Source organism: Triturus cristatus, chromosome 7 (assembly GCF_964204655.1).
Source record: "Triturus cristatus chromosome 7, aTriCri1.1, whole genome shotgun sequence".
NCBI lineage: Eukaryota > Metazoa > Chordata > Amphibia > Caudata > Salamandridae > Triturus > Triturus cristatus.
In genome coordinates this window covers 1,717,210,552-1,717,229,971 of record NC_140590.1, presented here as the reverse complement: position 1 = coordinate 1,717,229,971, position 19,420 = coordinate 1,717,210,552, and the positions used below count along the sequence as shown (strand labels likewise).

The window sequence follows — 19,420 nt, the reverse complement described above, 5'->3', positions numbered from 1 at the left end:
AAGGAGGGAAGACAGCTTACACCTGATCGCATCCAGTTAATTGCTAACATGCCAATACCCAAGACACAAAAGGAGGTGCGGGCTTTTATAGGCCTCACTTCATACTGTAGGCAGTGGATCCCTCAATATGCATTTCTAGCAAAACCACTCATTCAGTTGACAACACAGGAGGCAGCCACATCGACTGTCCTCCCTTGGACTCAGGAACATACACAAGCCTTTGAAAGCTTAAAGAAAGCTTTATGTCAAGCACCTGTTTTAGCAACACCATGTTATAGCAAACGTTTTACACTTTTTGTTACAGAACGCGAAGGTACTGCTTTGTCAGTACTCACTCAGGAACAAGCAGGCTCACACAAACCATGTGCTTATTTTTCCAGTACATTAGATCCCGTAGCTCAGGCTCTTCCTGCGTGCCTGAAATCAGTGGCAGCAACAGCTTTAGCAATCAGACAAAGCGATGCCATAGTGTTAGGACATCCATTGACAGTACAAGTACCACATGCAGTAGAGGTTCTTTTGAACCGAACGCAAACACAACACTTGACTATAGCAAGACTCACCGGTTATGAATTAACATTGTTTCAGCCACACATAGAAATCAGACGTTGTAATACATTAAATCCTGCTACACTTTTGCCAGTAAATGGAACAGACCCACTAGCACATGATTGTATTGAAGTCATTACTATAACGACTAAACCCAGACAAGACTTGACAGACGTCCCATTGTTAGAACCAGACCTGACGTTGTATGTAGACGGTTCAAACAAGTACAGGAGAGTTAGTGGCCGCGTATGCAGTCACAACAGACACTGAAGTCATTGAAACAAATTGTATTAACACCTTGTCAGCTCAAGCAGCGGAGCTCATCGCTCTGACACAAGCCTGTATTCAAGCCACAAATAAAAAAGTCAACATATACACAGATTCACGTTATGCATTCGGAGTTGTACATGACTTCGGCGTGCTGTGGCGAGAGAGAGGTTATTTAACTTCTCACGGTGCCCACATTCAGCACGGACCCCTCATTCATGCTCTATTAGATGCAATCCATCTACCCACTGCTATATCGATTATGAAATGCAAAGCCCATACGAAAGTTACCGATATCATTTCTCAGGGTAATGACCTAGCTGACAGAACAGCTAAACAAACTGCTCAAACTCACACAACTGACGTGACAAAGACAATAGCTCCGACACCAACACAGTGCATGACAGTTAAGGATCCCGCTCTTGATGTAATTGACATACAGACACATGCTACACCAGATGAAATAAAGAAATGGACTGAATTAGGAGGATGGATGACGAAGGAAAAATCTATATGGTTTCTTCCTGACTCTATGGTTCAAGTCATCATTAACACAATACATAGTCCAGCGCACCTAGGAGAAAAAGCTATGCTAGACAGCGTTCAACACATTTGGTTCAACAAACATTTGCGAGCAGCTGCTAAACAAAAAGTTCGTACCTGTATGATATGTTGTCAGTTTAACCCAGGTAAAAGCATTCCCGTAGAACAGGGTGGATTTCAGCCTCCTGATCACCCTTTTGAAGTCCTCCAGATGGATTATATCCAGATGGAACGATGTCGAGGATTCAAATATGTTCTCGTAGTCGTCTGTGCTCTTTCCCGTTGGACAGAAGCCTACCCGGTTTCAGATTACACTGCCCCGACTACTGCCAAACAGTTAGTTCGAGAATTCTTCCCACGGTATGGTTTACCACGTGTTGTCTACTCAGATAACGGCCAGCCGTTCTCATCCGAACTGATGAAACACGTTTTACTTTTGATAGGTTACCAATGGAAATTCCACTGTGTCCGACACCCCGAGGCAGCAGGTCTCGTGGAACGCCATAATCAAACTCTGAAAATTAGATTGTCTAAAATATGTAGAGAGAAAGGTGTCGATTGGGTAGTAGCCTTACCAGTTGCACTCTTTTACATGAGAATGGTAGCACATTCTCGAACAGGGCTATCCCCGTATGAAGTGATCTTCGGTAGACCACCAAATATGTGGGGGACGCCTATACCCCGTAAAATAACTGATGTTGACTGTAATATGCTGACAGATTACCCGGCTTCCTTGATGTCTGCACTACAATCTTGTCGTTCACAGGTAGCTGCAGCTTTTCCCGATAACACTGAGGTGAAACCCCATAACGTGGTTCCAGGGGATCTTGTGTTAGTGAGGAATTTCGACCGGAAGACCCAACTGGAGCCTAGGTGGAAATCGCCTAAACTCGTTCTGCTAACTACAAGGACAGCCGTGAAGATCGAGGGACGTAAAGGGTGGTTACACTCGAGTCATATCAAGAAATTTCATGGACTACCGTCCGATGTGAACATTACGCCTTGCATTTCTTCACAGATTGATTCAAAGCTCCCCTTGGTTGAACAATCGGATACAGAACTTTACAAACTGAAATTAAGGTCTAGCAAGTCAGACAATTTGATTGTTTAAGTCCTCTCCAAGGTGAATCGGTTGAATTTGTCTCTGACATGTATCCTCTAGATCTGAATAGAGAAAGAAATCGACAGATGCAGCTTAAAAAGCATGCGTATTGTAAATCACTGCGTAGTCATTGCACAGTAACATTATTAATTTTGTTTTTCCTAAGTCTTCTGATTATCATGATCAGTATATTGTTTCATATATATTACCCTATTTCTAGACGTGCTTACAATGTTACTGCTGAACATTCTTTTAGCGAATTACCCCCGCATGAGTTGTCCTATAGATTCGCGCTACGCAATAACACTTTCATTAGTATGTTACATCATTCCCATCAGACCAGCAATGCTACCAATTGTTGGATATGTGGCCGACTTCCTCCCTATCAGAACTATAAGGGAGTTCTGCCTCTCTTTCCGTATCCGTTCACACACAATGGCTCCTGTGGAGCATGGTTTAGTTTGATTAATTCCTTAGATTCAAATTCAGCAATTTACCAAGACAATTGGGTATGGGGAAACCTGCACCTAGTTTTGCTTAAAGTCTGCTACCCTAACAAGGAGGGACTTCCCAAAAGAACAGGAACTGATCTAGAGAATGAAGTATATGGATTAGGTAATTTTACGCTTAACCTCATGATCCTGAATGTTGAATCCGAAGCTGCACCAGTTTTGCCCGCTATGTCAGTATTTCCAGTTAAAGGTGAATTATGTGTAAGAAAGAATGGTTCAATACATATGGGCCATAGTAAATGCACTACTGTAATAGAAATCAGTGATCAAGGCAAGTCTACATTTAGAGCTTCCCGTCATTCCTACTTCGTATGTGGTCAGACTGCATATATACGTTTGCCTCTAGATTGGGATGGTACCTGTTACATCGCATTCCTTTTGCCACCTGTTTTCCTAGCCCCTCCTGATTATCACAGAAATACCCATTTAGTACACAATAGAGAACGGAGAGATCTCCCAATTGTCGATTACACTGAAACGGCATGGGAAAAATATACAGATTTCAATAAAGGTTTCTTTCCCTATATAGGTACAGTCACCAATAGTAAACTGATACGTAGATTAACTAGAACCCTTGAAGCAGTAGTAAATGAAACTACTTCCGCCTTAGGCAACTTAACAGAGGAGCAGTCTGCGATGCGGATTGTTGTTCTTCAAAATCGTCTTGTCCTTGACGTCATCCTGGCCGATAGGGGCGGAGCTTGTAGGGTCATCGGATCAAGTTGCTGCGTATTCATCCCAGAAAACTCGCCATCTGTATATAAAGCCATAACTCGTCTCCACAAGATTGTAAGCCAGATACACCAGAATCCAGGCACCTGGACTTGGTCCGGTTGGTTCTGGAGCGTGTTGTCAGTCTGGGGATGGAGGATCCTATCCTTCCTAGGTATTGGCTTTCTCATACTATTCAGTTGCTGCTTATGTCTACAATGTGGGCCAGCGATTTGTGGTCTGTGTGCCACATCGTGTATTCCACATCCAAGTTTTCGCTCAAGATCCCGAATGAAGAAAGAAGAACAAATGATGCTATATGAACAGATCGATGGATTGATGAAGATTGATATCTCCTGAGGGTCCGTAGGGGACAAGGAGGGATTGAGGAAATATGAATTTTGTGATCAGTTATGTCCCCTATCTTAGACCCCAACGGCTCCATGTATATGCTATAAGTACATGTATGTTCCCTCCAGTTCCAGTTATGAAGACGCAAACACATGTGCGTCCACCGTCAACATGTCCTCTTTCGGATCCGCCATGAATGGGCCGGATATTCCATTCCTAAGTATGAAAGGCCACCGGCCTTATATGGTTCATTTACTCCATTTTGCAGTTCAGGCGAGTAGGCCCTGAATTCTGCCATCAAGTCTTTTCCTGCTTTCTACCTCTGACAGCTTCAGTCTGAGCTCGCATCTGTATCCATGAACTTTGTCCTACTCCCTGCGCGGCTAACGGTGCCTGACTCGGCCTGTCTGCTTGCCAAAAACTGTATTTCACCTTCAAGATTATCTGCTCCGCTCCTCATCCAATGCATTCCTGTCTAGTAGTTTAGGTAAACATCCTTCCAGCTACCGAGCAAAGGGCCCGGCTTCTCTGTCTTCATGCAAGTAATTCATAGCCCCTGTTACCATGGAAGATTCCTGCCCCCTCGCATCTCATGTAGACACTTAGACGCTTGTACACGCACTAACAGTCAGTATAGGATAGATTTCGTCCGAGAGACCTTTCCTTTTGGATAACACAGTTCTTTAAACATAGGATGTTAGATATGATTTGGGATTAGGTTGACTTGACCCCCCAGACTTCTGTCTCCACATGTAGAGCTAAATGTCAAGTCCCCTTCACCCCCTAGTTGCACGTCAATCACACGTCATGCGGCTGCGCGCGCATCTCTGCCAATTATTTCTGCTGACATTGCAGGATTCTCTTATGGATCCACCCATTTGTGACATCATGTATAATGACGTTTTCTAGTTACGCCTATATGTCCGCCTATTCTAGTTACGCATGCATATTTTTATCTGTCTTATCAGCTGTTACGCCTTCTGCATCTGTTTCACTATAATGCCTTTTCTATAAAAATGATTACCTGTCAATAATGTATTGCCTTCCCTTCCTGAACCCCCGTGGTGATGGAATATGATGCCTGCAGTTCGAACTGTAAAGGAATAAAGCCCTTTCAGAACCTCTAATACCACGGATTCTGCCTCTTATTTTACTGAGTTATTCTTACTAGATTTACCGCATCAAAAATAGTACAGGTAATTAAATATTTACCACAAACCCTACTACAATTCTAGCAGAAACTAGAAGCTCACCTCTTCAAGAAAACTATCTGAGATAGGCTCAATTCTCACCCCTTCAACCTTTCCTCCCTGTGCCTTGTCCCCTGTACAGGGCATCATCACTAGCCAGCTAGGTTCATGCTTTAGAAATACAAAAATGCACATACATAAACTCAATTATCTTTGTTTTGCCATCATGCCTTTCACGAAAAAGGACCCAGGTATCTTCAGTAAAAATTTTGGCACGATTCTCCTTCTTGCTCTCTCATGTCTGCCACTGCTTTTTTTTTTCATCTCACCTAGAATAGGTTATTCTCAAATTGAGGGGTCATCGTTCATGTTTCTAGAGGCCAAACACTGGCACTCTCTTCCTTTTTCTATCCCTCACTATCCATCTGATTGGTCGATCTTGCCTCAAATCTCTGACAGCTCTACTTTCCTGATCCTCTCTTTAATTGACCTACATTGTGATTCTACAGCCCCTTTCCTTCAGTGCCATCACACCACGCTGGGTGACAGTTGTACTTTACAAACATCTTTCATCAATAAAAATAATGCAAATCAACTCAGAGCTCCTAGACTTTGTAAAGGAGCTGGGACTTTATCCACATTCCTCTACAACTCTTCAATGACTTGCAAGACCCTCAAAATGCACATGAGGAAATGTCTTATCTTGTACTTGCAAGCAAACTTAGAGTTATTCACTTCCACTTGGCATGCTATACATTAAAGCCCAAGGAAAGGCAACGTTCCTGGAAGGGGTAAGGCACCATTTTGTGGAGCCTCCATACCTTTAGAGCGTTGTTTAAGAGTTTGCCAGAACTGTTGAAGCCGCCGCTCTCCACTTGATGCTCCTTCAGATGGTGGAGGGCTTGCTGGATGTACACCTTGTCAATGTATATGTAGTCCTGGGCCTGACCAAAGGACTTCATGACGAAAGCAGTGAGCCTGAGGAGACAGAGAATGAAAGGGTGAGAAGGATGGAACATAGTAGCTATAGAGAGTTGGAGGGAAAGATAGGGGAAGGAATGAGATGAAGGAAAGGAAAAGTGTGAGCGTTGACAAGGAACACGAAGAAACAGGAGCGATGATCCTGGAGATTGGAGAAAAATGAGGCAAATGACGAGGCCAGGTGGGAAAGGGCGGCCTGTAGATGTTGGGACAGGATTGCAAAAGGACAGGCAAGAGGGGAGAAAAGGAGGTAAAGAGAATTGACGGATGACACAGCGATGAGCTGGAAGGGGATGTGGAGGCAAGGGAAGGTAGAATACAGGAAATTATATACTAGGTGACGATCTGAGAAAAGGGAAGGAGGCAAAGACCTGAAATAAAATTGAATATTATACCACAGTGGTTCCTTAATATGGATTTTAACAGAGCTATCATGACATGATGAGTCTAGTGTCAGAGGTACCCTGTTCCCATGTTCAGGAGGATTGGTGTACACAAACCAGCTGTCTGGAGAAGCTTGCGGGGTACTAGGGAACATAGTTTGTCAGATTACCACCTTTAACGGGCACTAACCTCACACCCAAGGCTTTAGAGAATGGTCCTAGAGTGTGTTGAGATGACCATCAGATCACAGATGCACTGTACTGTGAAACAGCTCATTGTTGTTAATTTACATATAGAAGGAAGAAGGACAGTGAATCCTAGTCGGTGCCACATCCCACAAGCCGGAATCTCATTCAAGAACTGGCTCCTGTCACGGTAGGGTCCAGTATTCCTAGCACTTCTGAGGGGCAAACACTGACTAGACAAACCTACTCAACAGGTACAGTTATGGGTGTAAATTTAGCAAAATTCCAGGCATAACAGAAATGAAATTATGTACTCTTTACCTCCCCCCAAGAAAAATTCAGGTCCCGATTGAAAATGAGGCCCCGCACTTGTCGTGGGACTTCCACATTGCAGTTTATCATTGCGGAGGTCCCGCCCGACTGCTGGCCCCCCTGCCCCGACTACGAGCCTCCCGCCCTGACTGTGAGCCCCCCGCCCTGACTGTGCGGCCTCCGACACAAGTGGGGAGGACCTTTGAGAATAATGTCCAAAGTCTTGACACCATGTCCTACTGTTAACCCCTCAACATGAGATGCTGGTGGACCTGCAGGGAGCAAACTACAGAAGTAATCAGGGATCTTACAGCTCTATATGTTATGTTCTGCTGCTTTTATAACTTCTCATAACACGGGTAGCAATGGCAGTGCCAGGGGCATCATGTGCAAGCCAGGGATAGCAGTGTAAGCCCTGGCTACCCACAACAAGGGGCAGCAAAGGGGTTAGTGTTGGGGTTTGAAACCACTCACCCCAGTCCCTGCTCTCTTATAAGCATGTTACCTGCTTCTTTGAGGGAAGGCACCACGTCACAGGCAGAGGGTGAGAGGGCAGCAGAGGGCATTGTAATGTGGAGCAGGATGTGAGGACACAATAATCAGGTACTAGAGTGGTTCAAATACCTATAAGGTTTTTAATATGTAATTATTCCACACCACATTTCCCCATGGGTCAGAGACAGGCGTGTAAGAAAGCTGGGACAGTTTCTATCACCTGATGAAGGAGGTGGCTTCTGAAAAAATGTGTTTCTCTTCCATGTCACCCAGCTACCCCATTGTCAGGCCAGGTCCATTTTTTCTATTCTATAGCAAATACATTTTGTTTACCAAATTTGACCAATGACTGTTTTTTGTGTGTACGAAAAGAGAAGGGACAAATATAAAAGTCTGGGCGCCATCATCCTTTCTAAAGTCACTACTCGTCATATCAGGTGCTAAGAAAATGGAGGAAGGACCTCCACTGGGGAAACAGGAACAGATGGGTGTGTGTGCAAGTGTCCCAAGTTATTTCCTTCAAACGTCTAATGTGGGGGTGGCCTTGAAGCTGTTTGCCAGGAGCCTTGGATATGGTGCAAGGGCGGGAGCAGGGCTGCCTCCACCCTGTCCATGTGGCTCTCTTTCTTGGTGTGTGAGTGTAAACAGTAAGGTGTTACTTATATCTTTCCAGGTGAGATTCAGCGTATGTATAGCACAACATTTGGGATCACCCCTCTAGCCTCCCCTTCTTCCCCTGTCCCCCTCTCCTTGCTAGAGGCCGTTTCAGAAGTTTGCGCCTTTCCTGGTGCACTTAGTGTAGGAAGTCAGCCATCTTAGCCGTTGTGTCAAATGCAAAATACTGCTGTCCCTGAAAATTACTGCTTTATTCTTCTCTTCTCTGTTCATTCACCAATCCTTTAATGTGTGATTCCTTGCGCTCTTATTCTTTCATGCATCCACGTTATTTATACATTCATTCTCAAACGTTCAAGCATTCATTTTCCCACACGTGTATGTTTCATCATCCTATCATCTATTACTTGCTTAACACTCCTATCCACCCACCTATCCGTTCTCTTCTTTCATTTAGGTCTCTTTACACACAGATTTATCAACTCTTCTCCCCTTCTCCCTGTACGTATTCAATGATACATGCATTCATCCATCCTAAAACAATCACTCACCGATTCAGTCATCAATTTCCCACTTGGATTCATTCTTCCATCTATCCAGATTCATATTTTCATTCACCTCATTGTTTTTTCACTGGATTCATGTGCAGTTCCATTGATTTATTCATCTCACAGCCATCCACCCATCAACCTTTCCATCCATCCATCTATCACAAGTTGTGATTGGAACAGGAGCCACTCCTGACACAACAAATACTGACCATTTGTGAACAAAACTGGACACAGCTCTGAAAAGGGGCCCCCTCCATACACTTTCCTGGATCACATTTACAGGTAGGGATACAGTTGCACAGACAAACGTACCAGGTGTTCCCCTCCTGATCGCTTTTGCCAAAGGCGCTGTAGGACCCATCATCGTGCTTGTAGTTGAGCTGCCTCTGGTACCCTGCAGAAAAATAATTCAAGTGAGAGGCCATATTTCTCACATACATTTTTGGAAGGACATTTATTCTGCTTCCTGCAAGTGACATCACATCCCTAGTCATTGGAGGGTAAGGGCCTCAAAGCTGTTTGAGGGAATATGTAAGGAAAGAAAAAAGGCAAGATGTTCTGAAGCATCTTGGGAATAAACATGCGACGAGTGTCAGTCGAAGTAATTCTGTAGGTTGATTCACCAGAGACAGCACACGACCATCCTGGCATCTCGCCCAGGCAGATTAACCGTCTGCCTCGGAAAGACTCATCAGCAGCATCTTCGTGGTGACATTCCACCAACATGAGGTTCTGTTGCAAACCCACAAAACAGAGGCATTCCACCTTTGTCAACACAGCGGACTTCAAGCCCAATTTTCAGGATGACCAATGTGTAACTGATGCCCCATAGTACTTAGTGGGCCCAATTCACAAAGCTGTTTGCATCTATGGGTCCGAACTACAGGTGCTTGATTCACCAGAGTAAGGTATTTTGCACCCACGCTCTTTCCCCCAAAGCATAGCCTCTTAACAATCTTTTTGATTCTCAGACTTGCATCCTTTCACAGCTCACATTTAAGGAACTTTTTCTTTCTTTTTCTGTGAGCGCTCCATGAGAGTGCATGTTTTTCTGGGATCTCTCAATCGTGTGCTGCTTCTTCTCCACCAAATCCCACAACCCCTGCCCCAGAGTGCTTCCTGCTGTTCTCTCTCCTCATTTGCTCTCTCCTTTGTGTGCTGTTTTCTCTTTGACCTGCCCTCTGAATCCCATTGTATTACTCCCTCCTTACCCACCCTGCCCAGTTCTTCCTCCTTTTTTGATTTGTAATATTGTTTTTTTATTATTCTGCCCCTTCTGTTCCTCCCCTCATCTGCTGCCTGTTGCTTCCCTCCCACCACCACCTTCATGCTCCCTTCCATGTGATGTTATAGTTAGATGTTAAAATGAGAAAAGAATTAACATTCAAAAATATAAAAAAAACACTAAAGTATGCCAGTTAGAATTTAGTTAATTTACTTTACTTACATTGTGCCACATCAAGTACTGATTATTACCTCACACATTACCTGGGGGCAGCGGCACTCATTAATAATTTGAACAATACTGTTCTTTAAGTTTAATGAGTGCTGTCATCAATGTTGTCATTTAACACGTAATGAGTGATGCAAATTATTATGTATGGGTAACTCACCTCCCATGGGCGATGACTGGATAATTCAGCAAGGAGGGAGTGCCTTAAAAAGCCTGGGAGAACCAACAAACCTAAGAGTTTTTGGGTAGTCACAAAATTACTTCTCTGTAACCCATCCCTGCCCTGGAGACAGCCAGGGATTTACTCCTATAAAAGGCAAAAATAAATTAATCCCACTGTGGGAAGATAACAAACCCAAAATGTATAAGGATTTAAGGGAAAGGTCTTCTTCACAGAAAAAAAGGTGAAGATCAGGTGAACTTAGGTAAATATTCTGAAAGAAAGATATTGCTTCAGTCTTTGTGGACCACAACTGGACAACCTGCAAAACTGTCATCAATAAAGGACAGAAACCTAGAATACAACAATCAGGTGATATCAGTCCTTTTATGTTTCATAATAGGTGTTACAATGTGGAGCTGGCCCAGAACATACACATGAACTAAGACAATGAAGTGATGAGTAGGGGGCGCATGCTATATAACAAGTAAAGAGTCTCCACGCGGGGTACAGCTTCCGAGATAATGTTTAAAATAATGAGGCCAAATTGTGCGTTTCACATCTTAATTATTAATTAATTTGGCCTAAATCACACTTTTTATACGCAATTCTGAAAAGAAACTCATGAAATATTTTACATGCTTGTATGCAATGCCAGAATCATCAGATCCACCCAGGAGGCATTGAGGGGCTCCCCTTTCCAATAAACCTTGGCTAAATGTTTGCACAATGGAGTAGTTCTCAATGTAGGTTGCCTAGAAATTGGTTTTAAAGTCAAACCTTTTAAAAGCAGTTTTTGTAATTTTGGTATGCAATCTTACATAGCCTCCAATCATTGAAAGATCTGTATAGCATTTGTATTCAACTCTACCTTCAAACTCTTTATGGATGAAGGCATATATTAAGAATGAGAATCTACTGTAAGGAGGCAGGAGGGGGATTGACACATTACAAAATCTCATACAATCTGTAGACTGCATAGGCTCGCTTCTCCCTCAGGTTAGACAGATCCCACAAGCTCAGACACTAGAAGTTCAACTGGGGTTACTGTGACACTACAGGCAGCCAGCAGGCATGGCCATAAGACTGCACCAATGTTACAGATTTTTGCTTCAGACAGCAGCACTGATGATATTTATCAATATAGATGAAGTAATGCCTCCATATAAGACATAAAAGAGCAGCGGAAGCATTCATTGCCGTCCAGCACCAAGGAAGAAGTATCAGCAAAAAGTGTCCCCAAGTTAGCAGGAATAATAACACAAATAAGTGTATCATAGACCCCTGGATAAGCAAACATTTTATTCACAAAAGCAGCTTGAAATTTCCAGACAAAACTAATCTGCTTTCCCAAATAATGACCTTTTCATTTTGGGCAAACTGTAGTCCCCACAACAAAGTGTGTACACCTAATACCAACTGCATTTATTGAATGCATGGATTGGTTCCCTAAATAACAACCTGTCCCTTTCTTTAAGGACTTGCATGCACCACTTCCACACCTGCTCAGCCTAGGGTCAGGAATACCTTCACCCAGGATGCCCACCCGAAGCAAAATAATGCCCAAGCCCTAGGAGATGCCCTTTACAGGAAACAATGACGCATTTATCTCAGCCATTCTGCACTCACCGCTCTTCAGGTACTCCTCTGCCTTTTGTTTAATCTCCGGTGTCATTTGATTGGTCCGTGTTAGGTACTGCATGATGTAGATATTTGGGGCAAACTTGACCATGTTCTGCTCGCCACAGCCATAGGGCATGGTCAGGAGTTTGTCGATGTTCTGCAGGGCAGTGCCCATGATGTCACCTATACAGAATAAGGGAAGTGCAGTGATGAGAATGGACACACACAAACAACAGCACTGAACACAAGCTCACGGTTATTAACATCAATGTTAAGTTTTAGTGGAGAAACCTAAGGCAGTAATGATGTAATTTTACTTCAATGTTTATGAGATTGGGGATGTGGAATGGAAACCATGGGTGGTACTATGAGGGGTATTGATAAAAGAAGGAGGGAACACATGCATCATAAAGAAAGGGATTGAGAGGAATGAACAGAAGAGAGGAGAGAGGAAATGGGAAAAGAAAGGAAGAAGAAGGGGGCAAAAAACTGAAAATAGTGGAAAAGAGAGAAGGGGAGTGAAAGAGAAAACAATCAAGAGGGAAGAAGGGTGTGAAAGAGAAAAAATGTGGCAGTGAAGAGAAGAGTGAAGTGTGTGTGTGGTAATAGGAAATAAGAGCTGGATTAAAAAAAGGCAAACAGAAGGGAGTAAGGAAGGGAAAAGGAGGAAGCAAAAGTGGAACGGCTGGCAAAAGGGAGAGTGGTCGGAAAAAGGGAAGAATGGCATAAAGGAAAGAAAGGAAGGTGGCACTGAACCATTATCCAATGCAATGAGCCATGAAGAGATGCAGTGAGACATGAAACAAGGCGATGGGGAAAGAAATCAGTGTATCAGGAAATTCTCGACTAAGACATGAAGGGATGCAATGATGCATGCAGGAAGTGGGCCAGAAAATCAATGTGGATGTAGTGAAACACCAAGAGAATTTCTGACGTTGGAAGTGTTGCAACAAACTAATAATTCCTGCAATGAACCATGGAAGAATATATTGAATCATGCCTTTTTACAATGGTGGAATACAAGGATATAGGATATGATATAAGAAGACAGGAAGTGATTCAATAAACATAAAGCTCTGCAAAAAAGCAAGTCAAGATAAGGATAGTCTTTCTTACCCAGGGCCGATACATGTGCTCGCTCTGAATCCTTGAGAATGTTCTCTGGGAGCTTCAGAGAGACCACCTCTGATGCCTCACCGTCTCCTAGGGTAAAAACATCAAGAAACAGCAATAACATATCACCGGTAGTGGCTAGAAACCTTTGAATTTAGAAACCTAACGCTATGTCTCTTCTTCCCACTGTGTTTCAAATTAACAAAAGATCAACAAAAGTCAGTGGAGTTTTGCTGGTGGGAAAGAAGTCTCAAGGGCCACAAAGACTGAAATGGGTCTCATCAGTGGATTATGGATCAAATTTTGGGTTGTCTATAACCACCATAAATTGTATTGGACATATTCATTGCTAGCAGTATCTTGCCAGGAAAGCGCCCCACTTTGTTCCCCACACTTTCTTTCTTTTTACTGTCCCCTCAAAGATCCAGTCTTCTTGTTAGTTTGATACATATAGTATGCAGCTGCTGCTGGTCATATCTGTTTTTACAGTCCAGATCCTTCACAATTGTGATTATTGATCTGCCCATCTTGAGCAAGAGTTTCAACTTTTCAGATTGCATTCAGTTCCAACTATTAAAACACTTACTCATCCATGAATCTGTGTGTTTGCTCTACCATTTGCCCCCACTCACTCATTTGTTATACCTGATTTCTCTATTGAAACTGTTGGGCCTAAAGCAATGTCGACCAGCCCTAATGGCTCTCCAAATGTTAGAAACAGAATCAGTGGCAATAAATATGACGAAGTTTTTAAAATTCTGTGTGCGGCATAGAACAAATCTCTAAACAGAAACTTGTTTTTTAGAAGGTATTTTAATCATCCCCCATACAGTAACATATATTTAAAATTATTAAAAGACGGTTACCACCAATAAATCAAAACATACCCTACGATGAATTGGGATCACCCCCCTATGCATCTTAAATCTGCTCCTGGGGGGTTTGTTTTGTTCCGTCTCTTTAATCCTAACGTTTATATAACTCATCTATAGACAAATGACTATGAAATGTATATGCACTTATAATTGTTAATTTGCACATACTCTTACTCTGTAGGCAAAAACATCTTTTTATCTTAGAATTAAATCTTTTTTCTCTCCTCAAATGTATCAAAAATTGATATTAAACGTATTAATGTAATTGTTTTTTACGTAAACGCTTTTATGGTTTGTAACTGCCTCGCCGAATAAAGCTTTTTCATTCATTCAGTGGAGTTTTGCTGGTGGGAAAGAAGTCTCAAGGGCCACAAAGACTGAAATGGGTCTCATCAGTGGATTATGGATCAAATTTTGGGTTGTCTATAACCACCATAAATTGTATTGGACATATTCATTGCTAGCAGTATCTTGCCAGGAAAGCGCCCCACTTTGTTCCCCACACTTTCTTTCTTTTTACTGTCCCCTCAAAGATCCAGTCTTCTTGTTAGTTTGATACATATAGTATGCAGCTGCTGCTGGTCATATCTGTTTTTACAGTCCAGATCCTTCACAATTTTGATTATTGATCTGCCCATCTTGAGCAAGAGTTTCAACTTTTCAGATTGCATTCAGTTCCAACTATTAAAACACTTACTCATCCATGAATCTGTGGGTGTGCTCTACCATTTGCCCCCACTCACTCATTTGCCCTCTAGCCTTCTCACCCCAATCTTTGATAATTCCCTCTCATTAAACACAGAAACTGTGAGTAAAAGTAGCGGGCTAAAAAATGACAGGTTGGAATGCTACCCCTAGTTATTGCCAGACTATTTGCAAGCATTCCTCCCATCACCTTTTATGTGTTTTGATGTAACGCTCTAAATGGCCAAGGGTATGCCTAGACATGAGTTATGTGATCACTGTGCCACTGGAACCAAGATGCATCTGACTGAAGAGACCCAACTAGCCCAAAACCGGTCTTGGATTGTGTGTGTTCCTTGTTAGGAGAGGACCTGACCAGGCAGTCTGGGTTTGCAATGTTCCTTCAGGAGCAGGACCAAGGCTGATTTGTGTATGACTGGGTCTAATCTGAGGTGGCACAGTCGGTTAAAAAAGAAACAAATGATTTCCAGTAGTTAGGCTGTTCCTCCCATCATCTTTGTATGTTTGATGTCATGCCCTAAGTGGCCAAGTGGATGCTCAGGCGTGAGTCAACAAGTTGCCCCCGACTGAAGAGGCCCAAATATGTCGAAAAGGGCTTTGGTTGCCTGGGTTCCGGTTCAGAGAGAGCCTGGTTTGGCAGTTTGAGCTGGAATGTTTGTATTCGAACACGACCAAGGCGGATTTGCATATGGCTGGGTCTAAACTAAGGCAGCAAAGTGGGCAGAAAACGATTGGTTGGAGCGCTGCCCAGGCATCTCAGAGTGGTTAGACTATTTGCAAGCTTTCCTATCATCATCTTTTGGGTGTTTTACATTCCCTTTCAATAAGACAATCTCCGCCAATCTCATCCAGGGAGGAAACTGACCCTCTGCTGAATCTGAAGCAAGCATGCCTTTCTATATCTTAGTTGGTTCCAGTGGTGACATTTCCACATGTCCCTCCCATAAAATGGCGGTCAGAGCTTTACCTTCTGCACAGAGGATAGAGCTGTGAGCCTTCTCCAGCAGGACGCCACCGGGCTGAAAAGACAGAAGAGGAAACAATCAGAGAACTTCCAAGTAAGTTAGCACTTCAGAGACATACATAGCTGTTGGATCAAGTAAGGTACCACTGACTAGCTGGCCCCATCTTTGCTGCAGGGACCCGTATTTCACCCTAATAGGGATGTGATGACCCAGATAGACGCAAGGCCTCCATTAGAAGCCCTAGTATGACATCAGATTCCTGGAGTAGAGTTACAGCCAGAAGGCAGGTTACTGGAGTCTGAATGGAGTCTGGGTTCTCAGATTCTGAAGCAGCGTGATGTCAGGATTTTCAGAAGGATACTAATTTGACACCAGTTTTATAATGTGATATTACAGTCAGACTTAAGTGTCCTGAAACTGGTTCAGAGGAAGGCATCATATTCCTAGAGTAATGCCACATTCTGATATTACGTTCTTGGAGTAACATTTCAATCTCCTGCCGTGCTCCTTAAGTGATGTCAAACTGAGTGCGTGAGTGAGTGAGTGTGTGAGTGAGTGGAAACAGTGCTAAATCCCACATGTTGACAGACCTAACCAAACCATGACATATTGATTAACATGACTCACAGCACTAGCTTTTCCTCTCACTATTTCTCTCTTTCCCTTGCTTTCTCTCTATCTCTCTCTCCTTTATTCTCTCTCTTTCCTTCCCTCTCCCACACTACTTCATTATCTCTTCTTGATTTCCATGGCTAGAATATCCCAAAAGAACCATCCCATAAAGGAGGTAAAGGGTTACATATCCATTTGAAAAATGAACTACTTTACTCAAGTGACAAATAAAAGAAACAGAACAACACACTATCTTTATTGTTGTTGTAACCAAGTAAAGACAAAGTGGTTTCATTTAAAATCAGAAACAAATGTACACTTATCTTGTAAATCATATTGAATGTAACTTCTGGTTTTATCACTCCATCGTAATACGAACAGAATTTGGGAAATCCAATAGTGTTAGACACCATTCTTGGATTGTTATTGTGCATATTTTCAAAATAGCTATCAGATTGCATATAGATGGAGAGTGTTTTCAAAAGGAAAAGTGTCGGAGTCAGGACACAAAGTTTTCCGCACTCCACAGTCTAAAGTTTCCAGAGATTTATAAGGCAACGCGTTTCAACCAACCGGCCTTCCTCACGGCCTTGAACACTTATAGTGAGTGCACAATTTCCTTATAAAACGTGCAATAAACAATAGACATAGAAAATGCCTATGTGAGTTTGGTTCGTATGACACATAGAAAAACATTTGTAAGTTTGATTAATTGCAGGTTATTTCTGAATATATGCAGGTCACGTATATAGCCACATAAAAGAGAATCGTTCTTATAACATTGCCAGATTCATCAACAAATAACACCAACATATAAAAAAGATATATATATATGTTTCCTAGCGTTACTATTTCTGAATGCTTTAAAAACTCATAAATGCACTATTTTAGTTCTATTTAAAGCGCGTGCGCGCATCGTCTAGTTAGTCCTGTTTCACCGTAAAATAAAACAACAGGAACATGATGGGGGAATCATGTGAAGCTGCAATGGATAGGAGAATTTGTTTCTTTGTTCGCGCGCTTACTGCCACCATGGCAGGTCACGTGCTCACAATGCACATTCAACTTTTAGCAGCACAGAAAAGGACAGAGTGCAGGTTTGACAGCCAAGCGGCCCTTTTAATGGAAATGCAAGCAGACGAGAGCATCTGCCTAGTGGCAAAAAATCACACAAGTGTTCGCCACAACATGATGAATTGTGCGCCTTCACCCAACGTCTAGAAACAGAGATGACAACAGATCATACTATATAACAAAGGTCAAATAATGGCAGTAATATGCACCATTTTTGCAATACATATCCACCTTGAAACGTCTACAGCATCCCCAGCTTTGTAACCTTCCCCTGTTCTTCCCCAAATGTATTCTCAGTATGAGAAAGATACCCCACACCACAAAAAAGCACATAGTTTTTTTTTCTAGTTCTATTGTTTATGGCATGTTTTATATGGAAATTGTGCACTATAAGGCCAGTTGGTTGAAACGCGTTGCCTATTAAATCTTTGGAAACTTTACGACTGTGGATGCTGAATATTTTGTGTCCCAACTCGGACACCTAGCCTTTTGAAAAAACATAACGGGATTTGCATCAGTTTTTCTACACCGGCTCGCTTGGTGGAAGAGGCTTAGGGCCAGATGTACGACCCTTTTTTGCAGCTACAAACAGGAGATCCTCCTGTTTGCGACTGCAAAAAAGGGTAATGGCATTTACAAATGCTATTTTGCTAGTCACTGACTCGCAAAATAGCATTTGCGACTCTCGCTATTAGGAAAGGGCATCCCTTCCTAATAGCGCCATGCCATGTACAATTGTTTTGCAACTGCATTTGAGGCTGCAAAACACTCGCAGTTTACCACCTACTTCAAGTAGGCGGTAAACCACTTGCAAACGGGAGGGGTTCCCCAGGGGACCGCTTCCCCTTTCAGAGTTTGTGAAAAAATATTTTTAAGGGCAGGGAGTGGTTCCAGGGACCACTGCCTGCCCTTAAAAAAGCGAAACTGAAAAGTTTAATTTTCCTTTTTTAAATGCATCCCGTTTCACTTTGAGGAAAACGGGCTGCATTTAAAAAAAAACAAAAAACTGCTTTATTTAAAAGCAGTCTCAGACATGGTGTTCTGCTGACTCCAGCAGGCCACCACCCCTGGGAATCCTAGCCATTCCCAATGGGGTCGCAAATTGCGACCTACCTCATTAATATTCATGAGGCATGCAATTTGAGACGCCATTAGGAATCGCAAACAGTGTGAGACACTGTTATACATTCCAATTTGCAAATTGGTGGGTCTACATCTGGCCCTGGGGGCTACTTACAGGAACCTTACAGATGCAAAGTGTATCCAACTTAGAAGCATAGCAAATCACCAACATCATTTCCTTTACTTCTAATTACATTCCATACGGCATCTAGATGATGGCTTTTTGTGACGTAACAAAAACAATGTTCAAAGAAGGCCAACACTGTTGCTTTTGGATTTACAAATCCTTGCAATCAATTGTAAAATTTCACTGCGGGTATTAGTAATGCTTGGAACATTATTTTCTATACTTTCAAGATGGTGTCTACCATCTTACAGTAGACAGCGGGATGGAAAGAAAGAAAGAAAGCGTGTGTCAGAAAAAGAGAAAAAAGACTAAGGAGCAGGTCATGCGCTCCCATTGAGTGCTAAAGCTCAAATGGAACAAAAAAGAATGAAAGAAAATCAGTTCCCTTAAGTCTGTGGTGGGAGGACACACTGAACCAATCAAAAAGCAGGATGAACCTGCTCCGGGGCAAGACAACTGCAAGAACAGGGAGGAAGGCCATCATATCAGGAGGAGGGAATTGAAATAGACAAGAAAGCCATCAAATCATAACCAAAAGGCTGACCCACTTCACACTATTAAGTATACAATAACGTATTGGTCACAACACTACCTGCAACAGACAGCTAAAACTGTCTGTAGCAAGACCGCAACACTGTAAACAATGAAGAAGAAATGAAATAGAGTCCTATATGGCAAGGAAACAGCTGGAGGGAGTAATGACTCATGGGAACACTTACCTTGACAAGAATGGGTTTGATGATTGTGTCAATGCGCCCTTCAGTGGGTGTCACAGTGATCTCATTGCCGCATGCGTCTTTGGAGTCCAGAGCTTCCGTGGTGACCGTCAGGTTCACTTCACCT

At 42.7% G+C, this 19,420-nt stretch overlaps 1 protein-coding gene across 1 annotated transcript in view; it reads right to left on the bottom strand.

The window, feature by feature from the left end:
- The window catches only part of LOC146812870 (alpha-2-macroglobulin-like protein 1), a 227,443-nt gene that overhangs the window by 60,619 nt on the left and 147,404 nt on the right, over nt 1-19,420 (bottom strand). Inside the window, exons 21-26 of the mRNA XM_085619944.1 lie at nt 19,297-19,418; nt 15,645-15,696; nt 13,101-13,187; nt 11,991-12,167; nt 9,061-9,142; nt 6,047-6,203 (exon numbers count right to left, since the gene is read on the bottom strand). Coding sequence (XP_085476070.1) covers nt 6,047-6,203; nt 9,061-9,142; nt 11,991-12,167; nt 13,101-13,187; nt 15,645-15,696; nt 19,297-19,418 — 677 coding nt within the window. The remainder of the gene's footprint in view (nt 1-6,046; nt 6,204-9,060; nt 9,143-11,990; nt 12,168-13,100; nt 13,188-15,644; nt 15,697-19,296; nt 19,419-19,420) is intronic.